This window comes from Heteronotia binoei, chromosome 3, assembly GCF_032191835.1.
Source record: "Heteronotia binoei isolate CCM8104 ecotype False Entrance Well chromosome 3, APGP_CSIRO_Hbin_v1, whole genome shotgun sequence".
Classification (NCBI taxonomy): domain Eukaryota; kingdom Metazoa; phylum Chordata; class Lepidosauria; order Squamata; family Gekkonidae; genus Heteronotia; species Heteronotia binoei.
This window is the reverse complement of record NC_083225.1, coordinates 24,569,150-24,592,174: the sequence shown is the minus strand read 5'-3', so window position 1 is coordinate 24,592,174 and position 23,025 is coordinate 24,569,150. Positions and strand designations below refer to the sequence as shown.

Here is a 23,025-nt window from a genome sequence, read left to right as displayed (position 1 = left end):
CATTGCTCACCACTTGGTTGCCTGCTGTTCCCCCCCACAACTCTTGTGCCTCTTTTCTTCTCCCTTGTTAGGTCTGTGCTCATATTGTACAGGCCATCCGAATGGAAGCAACACGAGTACGTGAAGAATGGGAGCATGCAATTTCTAGCAAAGAGAATGCAAATTCTCAGCCCAATGATGAAGATGCATCGTCTGACGCCTACTGTTTCGAGCTGTTGTCTATGGTGCTGGCACTGAGTGGCTCCAATGTAGGGCGTCAGTACTTGGCCCAGCAACTCACTTTGCTTCAAGATCTCTTCTCACTGCTGCATACCGCTTCTCCCAGGGTGCAAAGGCAGGTTAGTGCAGAATTAAAGCATGCTGCATAGACAAGTGTCAAGGTCTCTCTCTCTCTTTTTAACATTAGGTTATATCTGTGAATTAAAAACTACGATTGACCTGATAGTTTGGCTTTGGAGAAAAATTAACTAGCTTCATTTATTTTCCTAGGTTACATCCTTGCTGAGGCGTGTGCTGCCGGAGGTCACCCCTAGTCGCTTGGCTAGTATCATAGGGGTCAAGTCCCTACCCCCAGCAGACATAAGCGATATCATTCATTCAACTGAGAAGGGAGATTGGAATAAACTGGGGATCTTGGACATGTTCCTGGGATGCATTGCCAAAGCACTTACTGTACAGCTCAAGGCCAAAGGAACCACCATAACTGGTACAGCAGGCACTGCTGCTGGCAAAGGGGTTACTACAGTCACATTGCCAATGGTTTTCAACTCCAGGTTAGTAGAAGCCACACTTTTTTAAGGCACAACGTTAAATGATCTTCAATACAATTGACACAGAGTTCTCACTTTTCTTACTGTTCTTTTTTTTTTTAAAGTAAAAGTAGTCCCCTACGCAAGCACTGAGTCAGTACCGACCCATGGCGTGACGTCACATTAGGACGTTTTCTTGGCAGACTTTTTTACAGGTTGGGTTGCCATTGCCTTCCCCAGTCATCTACACTTCCCCCCCAGCAAGCTAGGTACTCATTTTACTGACCTCAGAAGGATGGAAGGCTGAGTTGACCTTGAGTCAGCAACCTGAACACAGCTTCCGCTGGGATCTAACTCAGGTTGTGAGCAAAGCTTGGACTGCGGTATTGCAGTTTACCACTCTGCGCCACGGGGCTCATAATGCTGTTCATTTACAGTCTTCTTTTAAAATGTGTGCAAAAATTGTGTTCTTGGAATACACTTGGGAAGGCTGTCCGACTGGACGTAGAGTTTAAGATATTACTCATTTGCTTCTCCTCCCCACTCTGACTCAGTAAATTCTATATTGTCATTTTTTAAAAAATATTTTTTCCTTTCTAGCTATATTAGGCGAGGCGAAAGCCATTGGTGGATGAAGGGCTCAACTCCAACACAGATTTCGGAGATCATTATCAAGCTCATTAAAGACATGGCAGCAGTAAGTCCTAGAACGTGTACCTGTTTTTCTTCCCTAGCATGACAAGATGGCATTTTCTTGTGAATGGGGAAATGATACATGTGCAATACTCCCTCTATGCTGTAGAGCAGGGTTGTCAAACTCATTTACTATGAGGGCCAGATCTGACATAAATGAGATCTTGTTGGGCCGGGCCATGTTGGGTTGGGCCATGTGTATACCTATTTAAGATTAGGTAGCAGCGATATAAACTTTATAAAGGACACAGACAAACCCAAATATATATTTTAAAAAACTTAAAACATGCTTAAAACATTAGCAGTCACTGGTTTTAAAGATACTTTCTTTGCATTTCTCCCATGGGATCCAGGGAACTGGGCAAAGGAAGCTCTGGCTCTTTCCTTCCTTCCCCAGGGGACTGGGTGGGGGAGGAGCCTCAACCAATAGAAGGAAGAGAGGCTTGGCTCAGTAGCTCTGCTGTGCGATTGAGAGAGCCTGCCAAAGCAAACTATTCCTCCCCGCTTCCCCAAGGGAGGAGCCTCAGCCAGTGGGGAAAATAGAGGTTTTGCTCTGTAGCTCCTGTGCAATTGAGCAAGCCATGCAAAGCAAGCTGTGATGCAGAAGGAAGCAAGATACAGGGAGAAGGAAGCAGGTGACAGCCAGTTGCTAGGGGGCCTGATAGGAGCCCTCCAGGGGCCTGATTCAGCCCCCAAACTGCATGTTCGACACCTCTACTGTAGAGTCTTGTGAGCGCTACTTTGTGAGCTGCTGGCATTAAAGTTGTGAGCTACTGCATCGATTAGTTTGCTCTGGGTCCATTTTTCCTGAGCTAAAACAAAAACGTGTGTGCCAGCGGCTAAAAAACTGAGCTAGCTCACACTAACTCATCTTAGAGGGAACACTGTGCATGTATTCTGCTCACTGAGGTGTATCTTTCTGTGCCTTCCTGCTCTCTGCCAGCCGCTTTCCCCCTTGAATCCTACTGGTCCTCTTCTGAGAATGAAGAGGCCATTATGAAACGCACTTATGCCATGGAAGCTGCAGGAGGAGGAATCAAGTGAAACCTCCCACCTCCTTCTTGGTTGAATGGAAAGCTCATCAGATCTTGCCTATAGTAAAGAAGAAACCATAATATTCTGCGGTGAGATTTCCAAACCAATCTCCAGCTATGAAAGTTGCTTCATAGCTGTCCGGACATCTAAGTCATAATTGTAAAGAAAACTGGCAGCTAAAATGTATCTGTGATTTCCACTCTGGAATTGTATGTGTCTGTCAAAAAGGTAAAGGTAGTCTCCTGTGCAAGCACCAGTCGTTTCCAACTCTGGAGTGATGTCACATCATGACGTTTTCATGGCAGACTGATTTATGGGGTGGTTTGCCATTGCCTTCCCCAGTCATCTACACTCCACCCCCACCCCCCCAGCAAGCTGGGTACTCATTTTACCAACCTCAGAGGAATGGAAAGCTGAGTCAACCTCGAGCCACCTACCTGAACCCAGCTTCTGCCGGAATCGAATTCAGGTCGTGAGCAGAGAGTCTGGACTGCAGTACTGCAGCTTTACCACTCTGCGCCACGGGGCTCCTCATGTGTCTGTCACAACCTCTCAATTAGAAAAGGCTTGGGGTAGATCGAGGTACTCTCAGAAAGATCCCTCAGCTTCTCTGGACTTACAGTGCAATCCTACAGAGAGTTAATCCAGTCTAAACCCATTCATTTCAGTGGTCTTAGATGGCAGTAACTCTCCTTAGGATTGCACTGTTAGAAATTGTGTCTGAATAATTCACTGACTTCATATAGCAGCTGAAAGTTGAACTTTTTAGTGTTATCGTTATTTTAGGTAATGCAACCAGTTATCTTTTTAAAAACAACAACACTGTTTCCATTTTCACTTCTGCATGATAATAGTAATCTTCATGACCTAAGCAAAAATTGTAAAGAAGTCCCTCTTTCATAGGGTCACTTGTCTGAAGCTTGGTCCCGTGTAACAAAAAATGCTATTGCTGAAACAATCATTGCTTTGACCAAAATGGAAGAAGAGTACAGGTGTCCCGTGAGATGCATTGCAACAACTCGGGTAAGATTGTATTTGTTTATTGATATATTTCTATGTATTTGTTTATTGCTATATTGCTATAGCAATGTAGCGCTAGTTCTATTAGCACCTTATCTAATGTCACTTTCAACCACCTCTCCATACTCATTGTCATGCTTTCTAATCTGGGACCTGTCATTAACTTAGACTTGTAGCGTGGGACCTGTTGCCACTTCTGATTTTATTATCTATCATTTTCCTTTGCTTCCTTCTCATGTCAGCCTCCAGGTGAGACTTGGAGATCCCCCAGAATTGCACCTCATCTCCAGATCAGTTCCCCTGAAGAAAACAGATGCTTTGGAAGGGGGGGGGGACTTTAGGGCATTGCACTCCATTGAGGTCCCTGTCTTTCCTAGATTTCCTCTCTAAATCTCCAGGAATTTCCCAACCTGGATCTTGCAACTCTACCTTCCCATCCCTGCTAGTGGCCAGGGAGGATCTGGCAACACTACTTTGTTGCTTTGTTATTTCTCCTATTTTTTTTTCTGTGTTTGTTTCTTCTAAAAATTCAGTAGTGTGAAAATGGAGGTTGTGCTGTAACTGTTAGCTACCTTTACTTTGCCAGGGTGCTAATACAAGGTTATAAGTTGCTATAATGTTATAAGAGAGCCAGTCTGGTGTAGTGGTTAAGTGCACGGACTCTTTATCTGGGAGAACCGGGTTTGATCCCCCCACTCCTCCACTTGCAGCTGCTGGAATGGCCTTGGGTCATTTCCCACAACAGAAATCCTGTGAGGAGGGTGGGGCTGAGAGAGCTCTCACAGAAGCTGCACTTTCAACGACAGCTCTGCCAGAGCTATGGCTGACCCAAGGTCATTCCAACAGCTGCAAATGAAGGAGTGGAGAATCAAACCCAGTTCTCCCAGATAAGAGTCCGTGCACTTAACCCCTACACCAAACTACACCGTGCATTTAACCCCTACACCATATACTCCCAGTATATGATCTTGTTATCTTTTTTTCCTCCACAGCTCTGGCTGGCTCTTGCTTCTCTTTGCGTGCTTGACCAGGACCATGTAGATAGGCTCTCCTCTGGAAGATGGATGGGAAAGGATGGACAACAAAAACAAATGGTGAGAAAAGGAGAGGAGTTGATTTTTGCTTTCTGTTCCAGGTTTAGGTATACTGAGCGGGGCTTTTGGGATCAAAAAATCACCAGATCCAAAGCCCTTCACACTTCTAAAGCATGAAAACATCATCAAAGGAAGATCAATCATATGGTGCATAAGATCAGTTCCTAAGGGTTTTGGTGGAAACCTTGAAGACTTTCATCTACATAAATAAACGATAAATGTCAAAATAAGAACTCTCAGGAAAACCCACCCAGCTTCAATACAGACGCAAACACTTGTCTGGCCACCTGTAGGCTTTCTTGGAAAATGCAGTAATTTTTGTTGCCCTTTTATTCAATCTTTAAAGGCAGCTGAGGGGAGCTCTTGTGCTTATATTGAGCATTTTTGTATGATCTTTCAGTTTTCCCCAAGGCTTGTGGGAGAATCAGGCTGACCTTCCTTCTCAGCCTGTATTTGTAGCAGTACTATAATTATCTCTGAGTCTTTGTAATTGCTGGTCTTTATGGTGTTGACTGCACCCGTACCAAATGGTTCTTCAGCTGTTTCTCAGGGCACACTTGACTTATAGGGAGCTTGTGCGTCCCCCCCCCCCCAACAGGAAATCCCTAATAGCAGAGGAGCATCCCTAAAAGACAGCTTGCCGACCACAGTCTTCCGCTGTAATAGATAGCAATGGGAGGGTGTGCATTAAGAACATTTATACAGTTACATTTGGCTGTCATCCAAACTGCCCTGTGGATCTAATTGAATGGGTGTCCTAAAATATGCCCCAAAACATTCTGTTGCACACAGAATTTCTATGGCAGGTGCTCAGGGATTCCTCATCTGATAGTCAATGTAGAGTTGGCTGGCTTGTCACAACATAGAGCCAGCCAAGACTTTTTTTCTTTGCATATTAGGCCACACACCCCTGATGTAGCCAATCCTCCAATAGTTTACAGGGCTGTTAGTACAGGGCCTACTCTCAGCTCCAGGGGGATTGGCTACATCAGGGGTGTGTGGCCTAATATGCAAAGGAGTTCCTGCTACAAAAAAAAGCCCTGGATCCAGTGCCCTCAGTCTACTGCCTACCTCATTCCCAATTTGTTGGGGTTTTTTAAAATTATGTTCTTTGCTTCTTTAGTGTTCAGTGTTCTGTGGCACCTTTTCAAAACATCTTTCTGCTTACTGGTATCCTGCAGTGTTTAAAACTGCAAGTATACTTTATCTCCCCTTTTGAATGGAGAGAAAGTTCAACCTTAAGACTGAACTATTACATTTTTTTTCAGCCTATGTGTGATAACCACGATGATGGGGAAACTGCTGCTATCATCCTGTGTAACGTCTGTGGAAATCTGTGTACGGACTGTGATCGATTCCTGCATCTCCATCGACGTACAAAGTCACACCAAAGACAGGTAAGAAGCATTTAAAAAAAACCCTTGGAAGGCGAGGGTAATCCCACACATGCAAACATCACCATAAATTTTAAATTTAATGTTGTTTTGATTGAACTCGGCAGGTGTTCAAGGAGGAGGAGGAAGCTATCAAGGTTGATCTTCATGAAGGCTGTGGCAGAACCAAACTGTTTTGGCTGATGGCATTGGCGGATTCAAAAACCATGAAGGCGATGGTGGAGTTCAGAGAACAAACAGGTGAGAAATTTTCATTTCATCCTTTCTCACCCTCTGCAGGGATGTCGTTGCTGTTATAAGAGGGAATGTTGTTCTCCTGTTGACTTTTCACCCAAAGAAGATGTAATTAATTTACTACCAAACTCAGAAATATTCAGAAGATAAAGTACATAACTAGGTCAGCGGCTCTGAACACAGAAATATGGCTAAGTGTTCCTTGGGCTCAAGAACTAATTCTGTGTGTTTGATCTTCTTCGTGGTCTCTGTGCTTCACACTCACGGGATATAGCACCCGGGCCGATCCCCCGAATCGGTACCTAAAAAGCCCGGGATTTTTTCATGCTCGGCACCAGTGGGCATGCGCAGGCATCCCAGTACGCATGCTCACCAGAGCCAGCGCAAGGATCCCACCAGTTCCTTTTTGACCGCTGCGCTGAGGGGATCTCCTTTCAATTCTCCGGTCGGTACAGTAATCCTTTGGATTTTCTTCTTGTTATAGCCCGTTTGTTGTTTTCCCATAGTTAATAGTTAGATAGTTAGATAACTTGTAAATGAGATTTACAAACACCAGCACAACTTTAACAGAAAGGAAGAAGGCATTTCTATCCACCAAACTTGGTATCCAGCTCTGCAAAACACCCTACAGACTATAAATTGCAGAAATTCACAGAACAACCAGCACATTCCACAGAACAATCAGCACAGTCAACAACCATCTTCCTTTTCTTCACACCCCTTCCAACCCTCCCAGCAATTAACACAGGACAATGGTCACATTCAACAGCCAGTTTCCTTATCACTACCCTTCCAGGAAGCCCCACCAAACAATGGGCACATCCACAAACCTATTGCCCTTTCACCACACCCCCTCCAGCCTAGAAATAGCAGTTCTCCAGCAGCCCTGGCCTCACTCAATGCACAGCAGCCAAGAAGGTCAGAGCGCCTGCTCCGGCTGCAACGCCACTGAGGATGTTCTCCGCAGCCGAGAACGAAACGTCTGGAAGAAAAACTTTCTCCAGTAGAACACGGCACTTGAGCCCGAAAGATTCTACAAACCCTAAGGAGTGACTTTGTCCATGGGGTGGCAAAGAGTTGGACTCGACTGTGTGACTGAATAACAACAAAAAGCTCACAAATGTTTAGCCTCCGGCTCACACTTTTTCTCTTAGCTCTGGAAAGATGACCCCCTCAGAGCATAATAATTTATGCAATAGCTCACAACTTTAATGCTAGAAGCTCATAATTTTTGCTCACAAGAATTTTTGCTCAGAAAACTCTTCAGCTTAGAAGGAACGTTGCTTAGAAGTGGAAGAAAGAGATTCTCTTTTAAAAGTACATTGGGACAAAGTAGTGTGAGAAAGAATAAAAGCAACATTATAATGGCAGCTGCCACAAAAGCAATGCTTTTTTAAATCTGCACAGTCAGTCAGATCTCCAGTGGCTATTCAAGAGGCCCTGAGAGTTAGAAACCACCACGCCCCCCCCCCCAAAAAAATATATATATATTTTAAAAACACTCTGCAGGCACCAGGAAAAGTGTCAGCAGGTGCCATGTTGGGGAACTGTGTTTTAGAAGCATTACCAATCAAAGCCAGAAATACTGAGTCTCATTGGCTAGTGTTCTGATCCAGCGCCATATGAACTACGTGGCCAGTGGTAGACCACATACTTCGCACACTAAAGATCCTAGATTCACTCCCTGACAGCTCAGGTAGCAAAGAAGGGAAAGATCTCTGCTTGAGACATCAGAGAGCTCCTGCTGGAGGAGACAGTACTGGGGCAGAATGAGTCAGTAGTCTGACTAGATCTAAAGCATCTTCACTGCTTCAGCTGGCATGTTTTTTTCCACTGACAGTACTTTTTTTAGTAGCTGTATTTACCCCAGTTGCTTGTTTGATCCGTTTCTGCACAGGTAAATGTTGATTTCGTCTACAGCACATAACACAACAATGAAATACCATTTAGAAGTTCTGTTGTTGTTTTTCCCTCCTGTTGATTTAGGCAAACCTACCACAAGCAGTTCCGAAGCATGTCGTTTCTGTGGCTGCAGAAATGGAACAGAATTATCAGCAGTGGGCAGTGTCTGTTCCGATGCCGATTGCCAGGTTTGTGGTGTTTTAAACCATCGAGTCACTGTGACTCCAGCTGCATGAATCTTCTGTCTTCGGTCTCTGCACGGTTGGTGTGAGGGCTGAGCCTTCGCAGGATCCTAAAAAGCTCTGATACGTTTGTGAAGTTAGAATTAATCTCCAGTCATCCATTAATTCATCAGCGAAAGCTGTGTGAGCGATATACATGTTCTCACATACATCCACACGCTTAGAGGGCACATTAAAAAGAGACAGATTTGTATTCAGCAGTAGGAAATAAAGATTATTTCTAACTGCCATCTTGGCCGGTACTGTCAATTTCTGAAGGAAGTTGTGGAATTTCCTGTTCAGGAGGATTTTAAGGAGAGACTTGGACAAGCATTATCAAAGGGCTGTTTTTCTTTAACCGGTTTCTATTTTTTCCCCTTGTTTGTGACTTTTGGGATAACATCGCAGCACTGCCCAACAATTTCTCCCCCCACAGCACCAATATACTTTTCTCTACTTGCCAGATCCAGATTTCTCAGTCAGCAGTGCAAGAAAAAAAAAGAGACAGCTGAGTGGAATGATAACACACTTTTGCCTCCTTCACTCTCCTGTTTTTTAGTCACACATCGGCCAAACGTAGGTCTCTCTATCCCCTTTCCCAGTCCCTTGTCCTTATGCTAGTCGAACTACCTCTGCAGGTGGTGAGAAAAAAGAATAACTGTTTTCATAGAAACAAAGACAATGGGGCCCTATCACTGCTGTCTGTCTAGCATTAGTATCTGTACACCAGGGGAGTCAAACGTGCAGCCTAGGGGCTGAATTAGGCCCCTGGAGGTCTCCTATCAGGCCCCCGAGCAATAGGCTGTCAGCTGCTTCCTTCTCGCTCTCTCTTGCTTCCTTCTGTGTAACTGTCTGCTTTGCAGGCTTGCTCAATTGCACAGGAGCTACAGAGCAAAACCTCTGTTTTCTCCATTGGCTGAGGAAGCGGGGGGAGGCAGAGCTTTGTTTTTCCAGGCTTGTTTTTCACACAGCAGAGCTGCTGAGCCAAGCCTCTCTTCCTTCTATTGGCTCTCCTCCCCCACCAGTCTCCTAAGGAAGGAAGGAAAGTGAGAGCTTCCTTTGCCCATTTTCCTGGATCCATGGGAGCAATACAAAGAAAGCACTTTTAAAACCAATGTGTGCTAATGTTTTAAGCATGCTTTAAGTTTAAAAAAAAAAAACATTTAATTGTGTTTGTCTGTGTCCTTTATATCTCTGCTACCTAATCTTAAATTTATATCTCTGCTATCTAATCTTAAATAGGTACACACATGGCCTGGCCCGACATGACCTGGCCCTACTTGGCCTTACCCAACCCAACATGGCCCAGCCCAACAAGGTGTCATTTACATCAGATCTGGCCCCCATGAGTTTGACACCCCTGCTGTAGACAGTATCTGCCTGACCTGGATAGCCCAGGCTAGCCCAATCTCATCAGAGCTTGGACGCTAAACAGAGTTGATCTTGGCTAGTACTCAGATGGGTGACCTCCAAGGAACACCAGGGTCATGATGCAGGGTCGGGTAATGGCAAACCACCTCTGAAATGTCTCTCGCCTTAAAAACAAGTCTGGTTCACCCACCGAGTGGTACATAACGCTAAAAGAGGTAGAACTTCTGGCTGCCAGATAATCTTAGGATCTCCTGGCTATGCTGCGCGCAGTGCTGATAATAATAATCTGCAGACACAATTTATTTTTGTGCTGTTAGTGAATAATGTCTGCCTTCGCAGGAATACGCAAAGATAGCTTGCAGCAAGACTCACCCTTGTGGCCATCCCTGCGGAGGTGTCAAGAACGAGGAGCATTGCTTGCCCTGCCTGCACGGCTGTGACAAGAGCGCCACCACTCTGAAGCAAGATGCAGACGACATGTGCATGATTTGTTTCACGGAAGCGCTTTCAGCCGCACCAGCTATCCAGGTTCGAATTGCGTGTTTTTAACACATGAAATCTTAAATTGTAAGGCGTTTACAGTTCTGTGGGAGAAGCAACATAGTACAAACAATACATTTCCAGCAGGCATACTTAGGAATGGGGTGTTTGTGATGTTTAACTTAGTATTACCTTCCTGTGACTTAATGGAGAAATTACCCCAGTGTCATGTTCAGCCAGTGTGCTGGGAGTCAGATCGCTCAGTTAATGCTGAAGGAATGCTACCATCTGTTCTTTTTTCTGGGCCCCAAACTAGGGGTTCTGGTGCCAAATTGAACGTGTCTTGCCTCGTCTCTTAAGTGCCAGGGGCCATGAAAAACAAAATACTGGATTGTGTACAGAGATCATGAATTGGCAACATCACCGCTTCCAAGAATTAAAAATACCAGGCACTTAATAATAAATTGTGTACATTCGGGATTGAGTAGTAGAGATTAAAAAGTTGAAGCCTGTTTGAGTGTGTTACTGTGGATTAGAGCTAGCTGCCCTTTGGCAGAAGACACTAGTAGACGTTCATCACATTCTCTGTCCCCATCAGTTCCCTCAGATACTCGGGAAGTTGATTCCTGGGGTCATAAGATCTGTATTGACCAATAGCATACAGGTTCGAGGGCAGCAAATGTGGATGGGGTTCCTCCTTGTTGCAGCCCTCTGAGTCATGTGGCTTTGAGTGAACATGAGTCTTGGAAAAAGCTGTGTGCCTTCTATATTCACTGTTAAGATCTTATAAGGCCTGGCAGGGGTTCTGGTCTCTCCCTTGCCAGACCGGGAGAGCTAGAGTGCAGGTGCGCCCTGCCCCCGCTGCTTTCACCTTCAGGAAGGCGAAAGCGGGCAGCACATGCACTGGGAGTGAGCGCACACTTGGGGGAGGGGGGACCTGGTGCCCCAGTAGGCTAGGTGGTGCCCTAGGTGACTGTCTACCTGACCTACACGCCGGGCTTGAGGCCACTTAAATTAATGGCATTTGGTGTAGATGCATTGTGTGGCTTAACATGATTCATAGGGTGATCCCTCAGTAATCTCTTCTTCTTACCTTATGTTTCAGTTACTGTTTCTCTGTGTTTTTAGATACGTATTTTAGAGTTTAGGTATGTATTTGATTGTTTTTATGATTTGTTAAGGGCAGAAAGGCAGGGTACAAGTTTTAATACATAAATAAATAATCTATGACCAGGTTATTTGCTCTAAAGTGGTTAAGGGTTATGTCTGAATATCAAAACCACGGTTGAAGTTTCACGTTAGAAAAATGAAATCCACATTTTAAGTGGACTTGCCACCTGTGGTTTGTGTTAACCCTGAATAAATATTAGACCTCAGAATCCTAGAACTCATCGCTTGCAGGGTGACGGATGAGTTCCACAGCTCTCTCTTTATGTACACCTTCTGGAATCAGAGCTTAATTTGACTGACTAAACCATGATTTTATTAGACAGTTATCTTAAATGTAGTTAATTACAGTTTTCATTCTGAGAAATTTCAGTCAGGGGCACTGCATAACTTCAGCATGGATTTATCATTGCCTGAATAATGTGTTTGTTTAATATCAACTAGTTCTCACATCCTAGGGTTTAATCAACCTAAATCAAATCTTACCTAAAGAGCACCGCTTTATTGGTTCAAGGTGCATGTTTCTTAAGATGTAATTGAGGTTATTGTACATTGTATGGTCACTGGTGAAAATCAGTTTTTAAAATACCGGCGTGCGTGTGTGAAATCACAGTAACAAACGAATTTGCAGTTTTCTCCTAAGCTGGTTAAGGCGAAGGTTAATGTTGTCAGTTTGTCCACAGCAAAACTCCTTGACTAGAATTGTAAATCTCCTTTTCACAGTTGGACTGCAGTCATATATTCCACTTGCAGTGCTGTTGCCGAGTTCTCGAAAACAAATGGCTCGGACCACGGATAACATTTGGGTTCATGTTGTGTCCAATTTGCAAGGTGAGTCCACAGAGCTGAGGGATATTTTGATGTATTCAGAAGCAATTCAAGTGAAAAAGGGGATAGACTTGCTGGAGGGTTTTTTTTCCCAGATGATATAATACTAGGAGAAGCTATGTAAACATTACTTTGGGCAGAACTGAAAGTGATAGCTTTTGTGAATTGTAACATTGGTTATGAGAAACAAAAGGGTGCAGCTCACATCCCTTAGGATCAATACTAGAATTCTCATTGATGTCGTTGTTCTCAATTTCAAAAAATCATTTGAGGGTGCGTTTAAATGGATGAATAAAATTGGAGAGCCAGTTTGGTGTAGTGGTTAAGTGTGCAGACTCTTATCTGGGAGAACCGGGTTTGATTCCCCACTCCTCCACTTGCACCTGCTGGGATGGCCTTGGGTCAGCCAGAGCTCTGGCAGAGGTTGTCCTTGAAAGGGCAGCTGCTGTGAGAGCCCTCTCCAGCCCCACCCACTTCACAGGGTGTCTGTTGTGGGGGAGGAAGGGAAAGGAGATTGTGAGCCGCTCTGAGACTCTTCGGAGTGGAGGGCGGGATATAAATCCAAGATCTTCATCTACCTCACAGGGTGTCTGTTGTGGGGGAGGAAGGTAAAGGAGATTGTGAGCTGCTCTGAGACTCTTCGGAGTGGAGGGCGGGATATAAATCCAATATCTTCTTCTTCTTCTTAAACTTTCTTATCAACGAAACTACATTTGAGGTCATAGTTTGCCACTGCTGCTGAGTAACAGCATCTTGCACCAAACCTGTGAATGATTTAAGTAGTTTTATTTAATTTGTTTTATGTCCACATAGTCAGTTAAAATTTATAGAACATTTTCAAAGTGGTTGTTTGTTTGAGTGAAATGAAAGCTTGGTAAATGTATCATCTGTCTAACAAGCATACAGGTTGCTGGAAAAACATCGAGAAATTTATTTATGTATTTAAAATACCTACATGCCATCTCTTCAGAGAGCTGCTCTAGGTTGCTCACAAAGTAAAATGAGATGAAGTTAATTAAAATTAATGGCCTTTTTAAAAGCTCAGGAGCATAAAAGCGCATGAAATGACTGAGTAATAGAGCATTTGGTGGCTTAAGAAATCCTCAGCTTCCAAGCAGATTGTACAAAGCAAAAGATTAACCTGGAGCTAAAAGCCAGGGGGGGAAAGGTTTTGGCCTGACCTTGAAAAGACAGTAGTACAGGCATGAGAGCAAGCCCCAGGCAGAAAAAGGGGACTTTGTCTCCGGTTATATTAGAAGATGATGATGATACTGGATTTATATCCCGCCCTCCACTCCAAATCTCAGAGTCTCAGAGCGGCTTGCAATCTCCTTTATCTTCCCCCTCACAACAGACACCCTGTGAGGTAGGTGGGGCTGAGAGAGCTCTCACAACAGCTGCCCTTTCAAGGACAACTACAAGAGCTATGGCTGACCCCAGGCCATTCCAGCAGGTGCAAGTGGAGGAGTGAGGAATCCAACCCGGTTCTCCCAGATCAGAGTCCACACACTTCACCACTACACCAAACTGGCTTACCAGTTGTTATTGTTGCTGCACGCACCTGAAAGCTTATAATTTGAATAAAACTTGGTTGGTCTAAAAGGTGCCGCTGGACTCAAACTTTGTTCTCCTGCTTCAGACCAACACAGCTCTATTTTACACAACATGACCGTGCGCGGACATCTTGTGAAATTAACGTATTGAACCCAGTACTTTTAAACCCAGTACTTTTTGCTGCTAATCTCTGCTACTCACAGCCAACAATTTAGTTTCAAATACAGAGAGAGTTTTATGGAAGCGAGAAATATCAAGGGCCTGTAGCCATACGAAGCTTCGTGTTAACGAATATACTGAGGTGTTTCTAAATATTGTTCTAATCAAGGAGTAAAATAGTACTCTTTCACAATCTTCGTATACCCCAAATTAGAATTACAAGAGACCTTATCTAGTGTTGGGTCTCTCTCTCTCTCTCGTAAACAATCTTGCTTTTGTCTTGGTTTTCATTTGTTAACAGAGTACACACTCAGGGGTTCGATACTGCCAAGTTTTTTACTGCTTTCTCTTTATTTTGTTACAGAACAAAATTAATCATACAGTATTAAAGGACTTGCTCGATCCCATCAAAGAGCTTTATGAAGATGTAAAGAGGAAAGCTTTGATGAGATTGGAATACGAGGGGCTGCACAAGAGCGAGGCCATCACAACACCGGGCGTTCGGTTTTATAATGACCCTGCTGGATACGCCATGAACAGATACGCTTATTACGTTTGTTACAAGTGCAAAAAGGTATGGCTCTAGTGCCAAGACTGATTTTGGGGGGGGGGGGGGGGGCAGAGAGCAAGCTGTTGAGAAGCTGGTACTATATGAATCGAACTCTGGCTTCGTTCAGACATAAAGAACAAACCGTGGATTGTTTGTTACAAGAATGAGGAAAGAACAAAGGTACTAGAAGTGAAAACTCAGAATGTAGTGTGCGTTCCTAAGTTCATGTCTTGTTCAAAATACCTTCACTCTGTGGAAATTCCTGTTGACCAGAAAGTTGTATAATTCATTCATACACTGCTTAGTGTTCAGAATCTTAATTACACATTTTCACTTGTGCATATAAATTTTGGGCCTCTTAAAGAAAGTAGGAAGACACAGCACATAACGAAATGTTACAGTCAGTTTGGCAAGCTTTCTGAAGAACTTGCTAGCTACCTTTCATAATATTTGTATTTGTCACATTATCAAAATTACTAACTTGCATTGTGTTTTGATTTTTAAGTCCCTTTAGTACATTCCTGTACATTTGTTCTTCCCTGTGTTTTAAAGGTTTGTCTATTTTTCTTTTAAATCTCTGACATGTTACAAGAACAAACCTTGATAGCCTTCATGCCCATCTCCCATCTTTGACAACTGGGATGCTAAAGATTTCCTAGTTCCTGAGAAACTGTAATACACCTTGATATCCAAGTGACAAACTGGAGAGGGGGTGTATGCTCTTGCATACAAAGCAGGATTTTCTGCAGATTCCTGGTCTATAGTCAAGAGGATGAACTTTGACTGGATACTGGGGCGGGGGGCGGAATTTACATTCAGAGTAGTTCAGAGGTGGAACCAGCTGCCTAGGAAGGCAGTGAACTCCCCTTCATTGGCAGTCTTCAAAACGTGGCTGGGTGATTATTTGTTGGAGATGCTTTAGACTGATCCTGCATGGAGCAGGGGGTTAGACTAAATGGTCTGTATAGCCCCTTCCAACTCTATGATTCTAACTGCTTGCTTCATTCAGTTTGGATGTCAAGACCAGATCTGCTTTCTCGGGAATTGATGTCAACCATATCTGAGCTGAACACAAGGGGAGAAGGCCAGGCAAGGCTGCAGATTTCCAAGGTTTGTTCTTACAGGGAACAGACTTTGTTAATCTGAATGCAGCCCATGTCGTTTTGCGTAAGAGAGAAAATGCGCCCCGGTGTGATAAAAATCACAGGTGTTGAACCTGTTAGAAGATGCACATGAATTTTCTACACTAGCCAAATTGAAAGAGTCCATTTGATTTATAAATGTTTTCTTACAACAACTTTTCCATTTCATCTTTGTTTTGAAGTAAGCATCTTTAGCAATCTATTATAGAGAGAGACTTTTGTTTTCAGTCTTAGCCATCTGGACCTTGCTACAGACATTTAAAATTTGAGTGCAGTCAAATATTAGTCTGTTATTGAATATAAATATGTAAATTTCAGTACTTTTTCCTTCTGCAGTTCCTGGCCATACACACACACTCTCTCTCTCTCTCTCGTTCCCACCCCCCCCCTGCCAGATTCCTCCTTTTGGCCGCCTTCTCTGCATTCTTCCGAACCACTGCTTTTACCTCCTTTCTTTGCCCTTCCCCATTCCCCCCCACCACCACTGCTGTCTCTTGAACAGGTTGCCTTGAGAATATGATCAGTACACTGAAGCTCAATGCGGACAACACATTGTTGGTTCAGAAGCCTTGAGGACTGAGGAGTCAGCCAGCCTGTTCTAGAGGGGATTGCACTCCCTCTGCAGGAACAGGGGTGCTGCAGGATCCTGGCCTACATTGGGGAGGTTCAGGCATCCTGCAACATCTTTTGTCAGCTTCACCTGATATGCCAGCTAACAGCCGCTCTTCAAAAGGAGCACTCTGTCCATGACTGTCTGTGCCTTCATTTCATTCAGGCAAGATTACTGTTGTGCATGGAACTGCCTCTAGAAATCTCAGTTGGTCCAGAATGAAACAGTCAGGCTGAAAGATCAACACTTGACTGTCCATCTGGTTCCAGGCACAAATCAAACCGCTGGTTCTTGCCTTGACAGTGGAAGGATGCCCATCCTCCTATATTGCCCCATCTACCTATTAAGATGACATTTTCAAGCCTGGCCTACAAATTTAAGGCAGGGCTTTTTGAGTCGTAGCACCTCACCTTTGGAATGCCAACCCCTTTGTCTCTTGTCCGGTGCCTGCCTTAGTCTCTTCTCCGTGTCAGGCCAAAACATGTATTTTTACTTAGGTTTTTAATTAAGGCGTGTCATTGCTTAAGCTTTTTTCATTATTTCCTTGTAGCCTGAAGACTGTGTCATTAATATCCTTTTTTTGGGGGGGGGGCTTTCATTTTATGCTGTTTTTATACCCTGACTTGTTTTTAAAGGCTTTAAATGATGATTTTATGCAATTGTTATGGTTTTATTGTATTTTACTTCATGAACGGCCTTGAGCAGATCTCTGTACGGGTGCCATATCAATTTTCTAAACAGTAATAAATTAAAAACTGCACCCATTCACTGCCAAGATATAAATTACCTGAGCAGGTTTCTGCTCAGAGTAAAATCTGAGGATGAAGGGAAAAAATGGATTGCATCCAGTGACGTGCCAATAGAACAAAAAAAGGGGGGGAATGCCAGATGATTTATTACTGTACAAAGTCTGTTTCGTCATTCAGGCTTCGTCAGGGGAAATCAGAGCATTCACCTAGTGCCGGAATAACAGTTGATACATTCTAGTAAGCCTGAAGAAGGTGAGACTAGAGATTGGATACGGCCCGGAAAAATTGAGGTTCATGGAGATTCATGGTTCATAAATTTCACAAACTTCCACAGACTTTCCTTAGTTTGTTAAGTCCATGGAGACCTGGAAGTGGACTCAGCAAATGCTAGGATAGATTATAGTTTTTATATGTGTGCTGTTTTTGTTGATTTTTTACTATCCTTGTTGTTATCTGTAAATAGTGGGGTTTTTTAAACAATTTGATAAGTAAAATTTATTTTTTTTTAAAAACCAGCAACTGCATGGCTCAGGCAAACAGACCACAACTGGCTCCCTGCCCATGACAACATTTGGTCTGTGGACTGGTCCCTGCCCATCCCTCATCTAGACCTTTGCAGCAGGGCAGGGACAGACACAAGATAATAGCGTGCCTCACCAGCTTCCCTTACCAGATGGAAATTCCTTTGGAGATGCCACAAGATAACTTCAGGGGGCTTCACATTTCATACCCATGTCACTTTTTGCATTTCCTCCTTAGGCTTATTTCGGTGGAGAAGCACGTTGCGATGCTGAGGCGGGCCAGGGAGACGACTATGATCCCAGGGAACTCATTTGTGGTGCCTGCTCGGATGTTTCCAGGGCTCAGGTAGGCAAGCGTTTTTACAGGGGTCCAAGCTCTGAAAAACATCTCAAAGGTATAGAAAGCAACATTCCTCACTCTGCTGAGATAAACACACGGGTTTTCCTTTTTTCCCCTCTCCACAGATGTGCCCTAAACATGGTACAGATTTTCTAGAGTACAAATGCCGCTATTGCTGCTCTGTGGCTGTGTTTTTCTGCTTTGGGACGACACATTTTTGCAACGCTTGCCACGATGACTTCCAAAGAATGACGAGCATAACTAAAGAAGAACTTCCACATTGTCCTGCAGGTATACATTTTAAGTGTATAGTTAAGAGAACCTGCGTGGTGTAGTGGTTAGACTGCTGGACTAGGATCTGGAAGACCCAGGTTGAAATCCTCATTCTGACAGGGAAGCTCATTGGGCGACCTTAGACCAGTCACATCCTCAGCTTAACCTACCTCACAAAGGGTCATCATGAGGACAAAATGGAGGAGAGGAGAGCTGGGTAAGCTGTTTCTGGTCCCCACTGGGGAATAAGGCCAGGTATAAATAAATAATCTATCATAAAGATACATACACTCTTTGGAAAATAGCCAACGTGCAAAATAGTTTTGCCATCTTCTGCTATTACCTTGCTCTTCCAGAAGAATTTTAGAAGCTCAAGGGGAAAAAAATAATCTGTTTCCTGTGCTATTGTGTCAAGAAAAGATATTCCTAACATCTTTCTGTGGAACAGAAAGACTGCTCACTGTCTCTCTGTGGCTCAGGGGGCAAGAATAGAGGCAAGAATAGCAGAATAGAGGGAGAAGCATGACCGGTTCATGCTAAGGATGGTCATACTTGATATTTAGGAAGAGTCTCCAAGGATGCTTTAACTGAGTTCTTAACTGAGTAGGAGTACACATGTGTGTTTGCGCTAATATTCAGCTCTGCTAATGTCAGGACTAGCCCTGTGGCACAGAGCAGTAAAGCTGCAGTACTGCAGTCCGAGCTCTCTGCTCACGACCTGAGTTCTATCCCAGCGGAAGCTGGGTTCAGGTAGCTGGCTCCAGGTTGACTCGGCCTTCCATCCTTCCGAGGTCGGTCAAATGAGCACCCAGTTTTTCTGCTGGGGGGGGGAGTGTAGATGACGGGGGAAGGCAATGGCAAACCACCCTGTAAGAAGTCTGCTGTGAAAGCGTTGTGAAAGCAACGTCACCCCAGAGTTGAAAACGACTGGTGCTTGCCCAGGGGACTACCTTTACTAATGTCAGGACTGCTGCGTTCTTCTGTTCTCTGCTTTAATGGTGGCCTGTGAGTTCTGCGTCTTGCTCGGAGTGGAGGCGTGGTCCCCTTGCAATGCCAAAGTGGGCTTGTGACTGTGGGAACAAACCCCAAAGATCTGCAAGCGATCAAGCCCTTCCCTATTGTGGGTGGCCTGGAAGTTAATGTTTCTCGCAGCGGGGCAGAGCCACAGTCTCTGGTTTGTTCTGTTCCCTTTCCATCCTGGGGTGGAGTCTCGTTTTAAAGAAGGGAGCCGCAGTGTTTGATTTGGATGAGATAACAAATTGGTTTCCTGTGGTAAGGGTTAATTTTCAAACTGTATGCAAAAGGACTGGGGAGGGAGGGTTTCTGAGACGCATTCCCTGAACAGTAAACCACGTAAATCATGTCCAGTTAAATAACAGTGACGTCTTCATATGTATTTCCAAAAGGAGAGGTCTGTTTGCTGCTTTCTCCCAGCACGCTTAAGCTCTTTTGCACCTAGAACTCTTCTAACTACACTGGATGGCAAGGACTTCCCTTGTTATCTTAGAAGTCAAGCTGTAGGCTAGGCATGGAAGGCCTTGAACTCCTCCCCATTTGGGATGTTTTTAAAGTCACAAGAAGCGTTCTTTGTCATACAGAAGCTGACACCATCCCATTGCGGGCCTAAGAAAGGTGCTTTGAAGTCTCATGCTCGGCTACAGGAGTCGCAGCACTTCACCAAGCAACAAATTCAGCGCCCACAGTTAGTTTTGTGGCCCATCCGCAACTCAGAGGGTGTGCCTCATCAAGCTGCCTTGCAGCAAGGAGCTCTGGGGAGACGCTGGCTGTCAGCAGAAGCCTCCCCGAGTTGCCGAACCAGCTGCTCCTCCTTGTGCCAGACTCTGCGCATATGAAGCCAAGCCTGCTTTCCTCAGGCAGAAAAGGAAGGCCTCCTCCACATGACAGGGTTTCCCTGCGGGAGCCCTGATTGGTCACGGCAACTGCCAGCGCGGCAGCAAAAGGCCCTTCCAGCTGGCAGCTTTCCCCACATTTTCCAGTGTCTGTGGTGGCCACCCTCACCCAGTGGGGGCTTTCAAAAGTGGATCTTTTTTTTAAAAAATCCTGTAATAGGCATACCAATGTATCATTGTGTTGATATATCAATTGCCAAAAATCCCCTGGTGGCACCTGGAGGACCAGGGCAGGCAAAATGGCTGCCATGTGGGCGGGGCCAGGAAAATCCGGAAGTTCCCACCTCCGTGGCAGCCAGCCTGGATTTGCTGTGCTCCTTCCTAAAACCAGGACTTTTTTGGTAGGAAAAGCCCAGCAGGAACTCATTTTCGTATTAGGCCACACCCCTTGATGTCACCGTTGTTTCACACAGGGCTTTTTTGGGAGAAGAAGCCCAGCAGGAACTCATTTTCATATTAGGCCACACCCCTTGATGTCACCATTGTTTCACACAGGGCTTTTTTGGTAGAAAAAGCCCAGCAGGAACTCATTTTCGTATTAGGCCACACCCCTTGATGTCACCATTGTTTCACACAGGGCTTTTTTGGGAGAAGAAGCCCAGAAGGGACATATTTGCATATTAGGCCACATCCCCTGGTGCCAAGCCAGCCAGAACTGTGCTCCTGCTAAAAAACAAAAAGCCCTGCCTAAAACACAGCAGCAAAGCAGGTTTGGGGAAATGGCAGAAGAGTCAAGGGAAGCCTGACTGGTGCACAGAAGCACTCACCCCAACCACACTGAACATGTGACCTAAGTTTCTGCCTCAAACCCTCATTGTGAGTGTAGGCTTTCTGTAGCGCAAGAAGGCAGCTATGCTTAGGACTTTGAGAAGTGGGTCTTGGCTATGAAAATTTAGTTGAGACGCTCCTGCAATTAAAAAAAAAAAAAAAGTAAGGCCCTAAGTTCCATACGCAGACTTGGATGGCTCAGACTAGCCTGATCTTGGAAGCTAAGCAGCCGGGTTTGTACTTGGATGGGCGACCACCAATGTTCCCACTAAGCTGCAGAGTCTTGTGAGCAAAACTTCTACTTTGTGAGTGACTGGTGTTAAAGTTGTGAGCTCCTGCATCAATTAGTGTGCTCTGGGGTCATCCTTTGTGAGCTAAGACAAAAATGTGTGAGCTGGAGGCTAAAAATCCGTGAGCTAGCTCACACTAACTCATCTTAGAGGGAACACTGGCGACCACCAAGGAAGGCAGTGGCAAACCAACTCTGTTAGTCTCTCACCTTGAAAACCCTCCTTGGTCACCATGAGTTGGTGGTGACTTGACAGTGTGTTTTACACACACACACATTTTGTAACTTCCTCTTGAACACTACCCAATTCTGGATGTTTGCGCAGGGGATTTTTTTGTTTTATACAAGCGTCATTTGCAATTAAAACTCTTCCCCCTCCCCCCACAGGCCCCAAAGGCAAGCAGCTTGAAGGAACCGAATGTCCCCTTCACGTCGTCCACCCCCCCACCGGTGAGGAGTTTGCACTAGGTTGCGGAGTCTGCAGAAACGCGCATACGTTTTAATTTGGCCCAAAGGAAACGACGGCTGTTGTCCAGTAAAGCGTCCTCAGAGCTGAATATAAACCTCAGCTTGAAACGAGGAGATGGGACCATTCCACAAACCAGGGGAAAGGAACAGTCTGCAGCACGAGAAAGGATGCCAAGCGCCACCTGCATTGTCCTTTGCTGTGAGGCAGTTGACATTTTTGACCCGAGACATCAAGCCTTGTGAGGTGTTTGCATGTGGCCGTTACGCTCATCAGCTACCAAAAAAAAAAAGCATTGGACACTGACAAATAACTACATTGCTGTCAAAGAAGCATTCGGAGGCTCTCTGTTTTCCCCGTGGACTCCAAATTGATGCTGGATATCAGACGAAGGGAAAAAAAGTTAATTATTGTATACTGACTTTTTTTTTTTGTACTCCTGTACAATTGTACTGCATCACGGGTAGGGATGGAGAAGAGGAATACTCCGGTTTATTTCTTAGACTGTTATTAAAAAAAAAGACAAGTGTTAGAAAGGCATAAATGTAACCAGTATCACACTGTATATAAAGATATCAATGTTTGTCCTGTATAAGACTTACTAAATTGCAAAGCAGCCGTTGCATTTACACTTCTCTGGGTTTATGTTTGAGCCTGAAATTTTAATGAAGTGCAATACTGAGTGTGCCTCATATCTCTTGCAGCTGTAAACATGATGGAATGTACATGTCAATAAAGCCGCTGTACATTTTTATACAGTGAAAGTCTAACAAGCGATGTGGGGCTGTTATTGGGGAGCGACTAACCGTCTCTTTGTATGTTAAAGCCAGGGCAGAAAAGAAATGGGGTTTTTTATGGGCTGGCTTTACAGAACTACAGAGCCCCATGGTGCAGTGTGTTAAAGCTGCAGTACTGCAGTCCTCAGTTCTGCTCACGACCTGAGTTTGATCCCCGGTGGAAGCTGGGTTTTCAGGTAGCCGGCTCAAGGTTGACTCAGCCTTCCATCCTTCCAAGGTTGGTAAAATAAGTCCCCAGCTTGCTGGGGAGAAAGTGCAGCTGACTGGGGAAGGCAATGGCAAACCACCCCGTAAAAAGTCTTCCATGAAAACATTGTGAAAGCGACGTCACCCCAGAGTCAGAAACGACTGGTGCTTGCACAGGGGACCTTTCCTTTACAGAACTGGGAAATGTGTGGCATTGTTCACAATACCTTAAGGCCGGGAACATCCTGGAGGCTAACAGGTTCATTATTTCGTGCCAGAAACCACAGGGTGTTTTGTTGCAGCAGTGCTGGATTGCTTGGGTCTTATCGTCTGATCTGCAATCAGGGTTTAGGGCCAAAGTCCCTTTGATCTTTCAACACTATGGAAAGTTGCAGTGCAGACAAGGATTGTGGGAATTCCCCTTCCTTGTAATTACCTACTCCTCTGCTTGTTATGAAGCGAACATCATACAACTGAACTGACCTGCAAGCAGCAAGCTTGGGATTGCAATTCCAAGAAAGAA

At 44.7% G+C, this 23,025-nt stretch overlaps 1 protein-coding gene across 1 annotated transcript in view; it reads left to right on the top strand.

Annotated features, from left to right (window-relative positions):
* MYCBP2 (MYC binding protein 2) overlaps window positions 1–22,292 on the top strand; it is a 218,300-nt gene extending 196,008 nt beyond the window's left edge. Inside the window, exons 70-83 of the mRNA XM_060233596.1 lie at window positions 72–338; window positions 490–773; window positions 1,350–1,446; window positions 3,381–3,500; window positions 4,490–4,591; window positions 5,860–5,988; window positions 6,093–6,225; window positions 8,206–8,309; window positions 10,053–10,241; window positions 12,084–12,191; window positions 14,266–14,475; window positions 17,712–17,819; window positions 17,939–18,104; window positions 21,441–22,292. Of these exons, the coding sequence (XP_060089579.1) occupies window positions 72–338; window positions 490–773; window positions 1,350–1,446; window positions 3,381–3,500; window positions 4,490–4,591; window positions 5,860–5,988; window positions 6,093–6,225; window positions 8,206–8,309; window positions 10,053–10,241; window positions 12,084–12,191; window positions 14,266–14,475; window positions 17,712–17,819; window positions 17,939–18,104; window positions 21,441–21,556 (2,133 nt within the window). The 3' untranslated portion in view covers window positions 21,557–22,292. The remainder of the gene's footprint in view (window positions 1–71; window positions 339–489; window positions 774–1,349; window positions 1,447–3,380; window positions 3,501–4,489; window positions 4,592–5,859; window positions 5,989–6,092; window positions 6,226–8,205; window positions 8,310–10,052; window positions 10,242–12,083; window positions 12,192–14,265; window positions 14,476–17,711; window positions 17,820–17,938; window positions 18,105–21,440) is intronic.
* The last annotated feature ends 733 nt before the right edge of the window (window positions 22,293–23,025 follow it).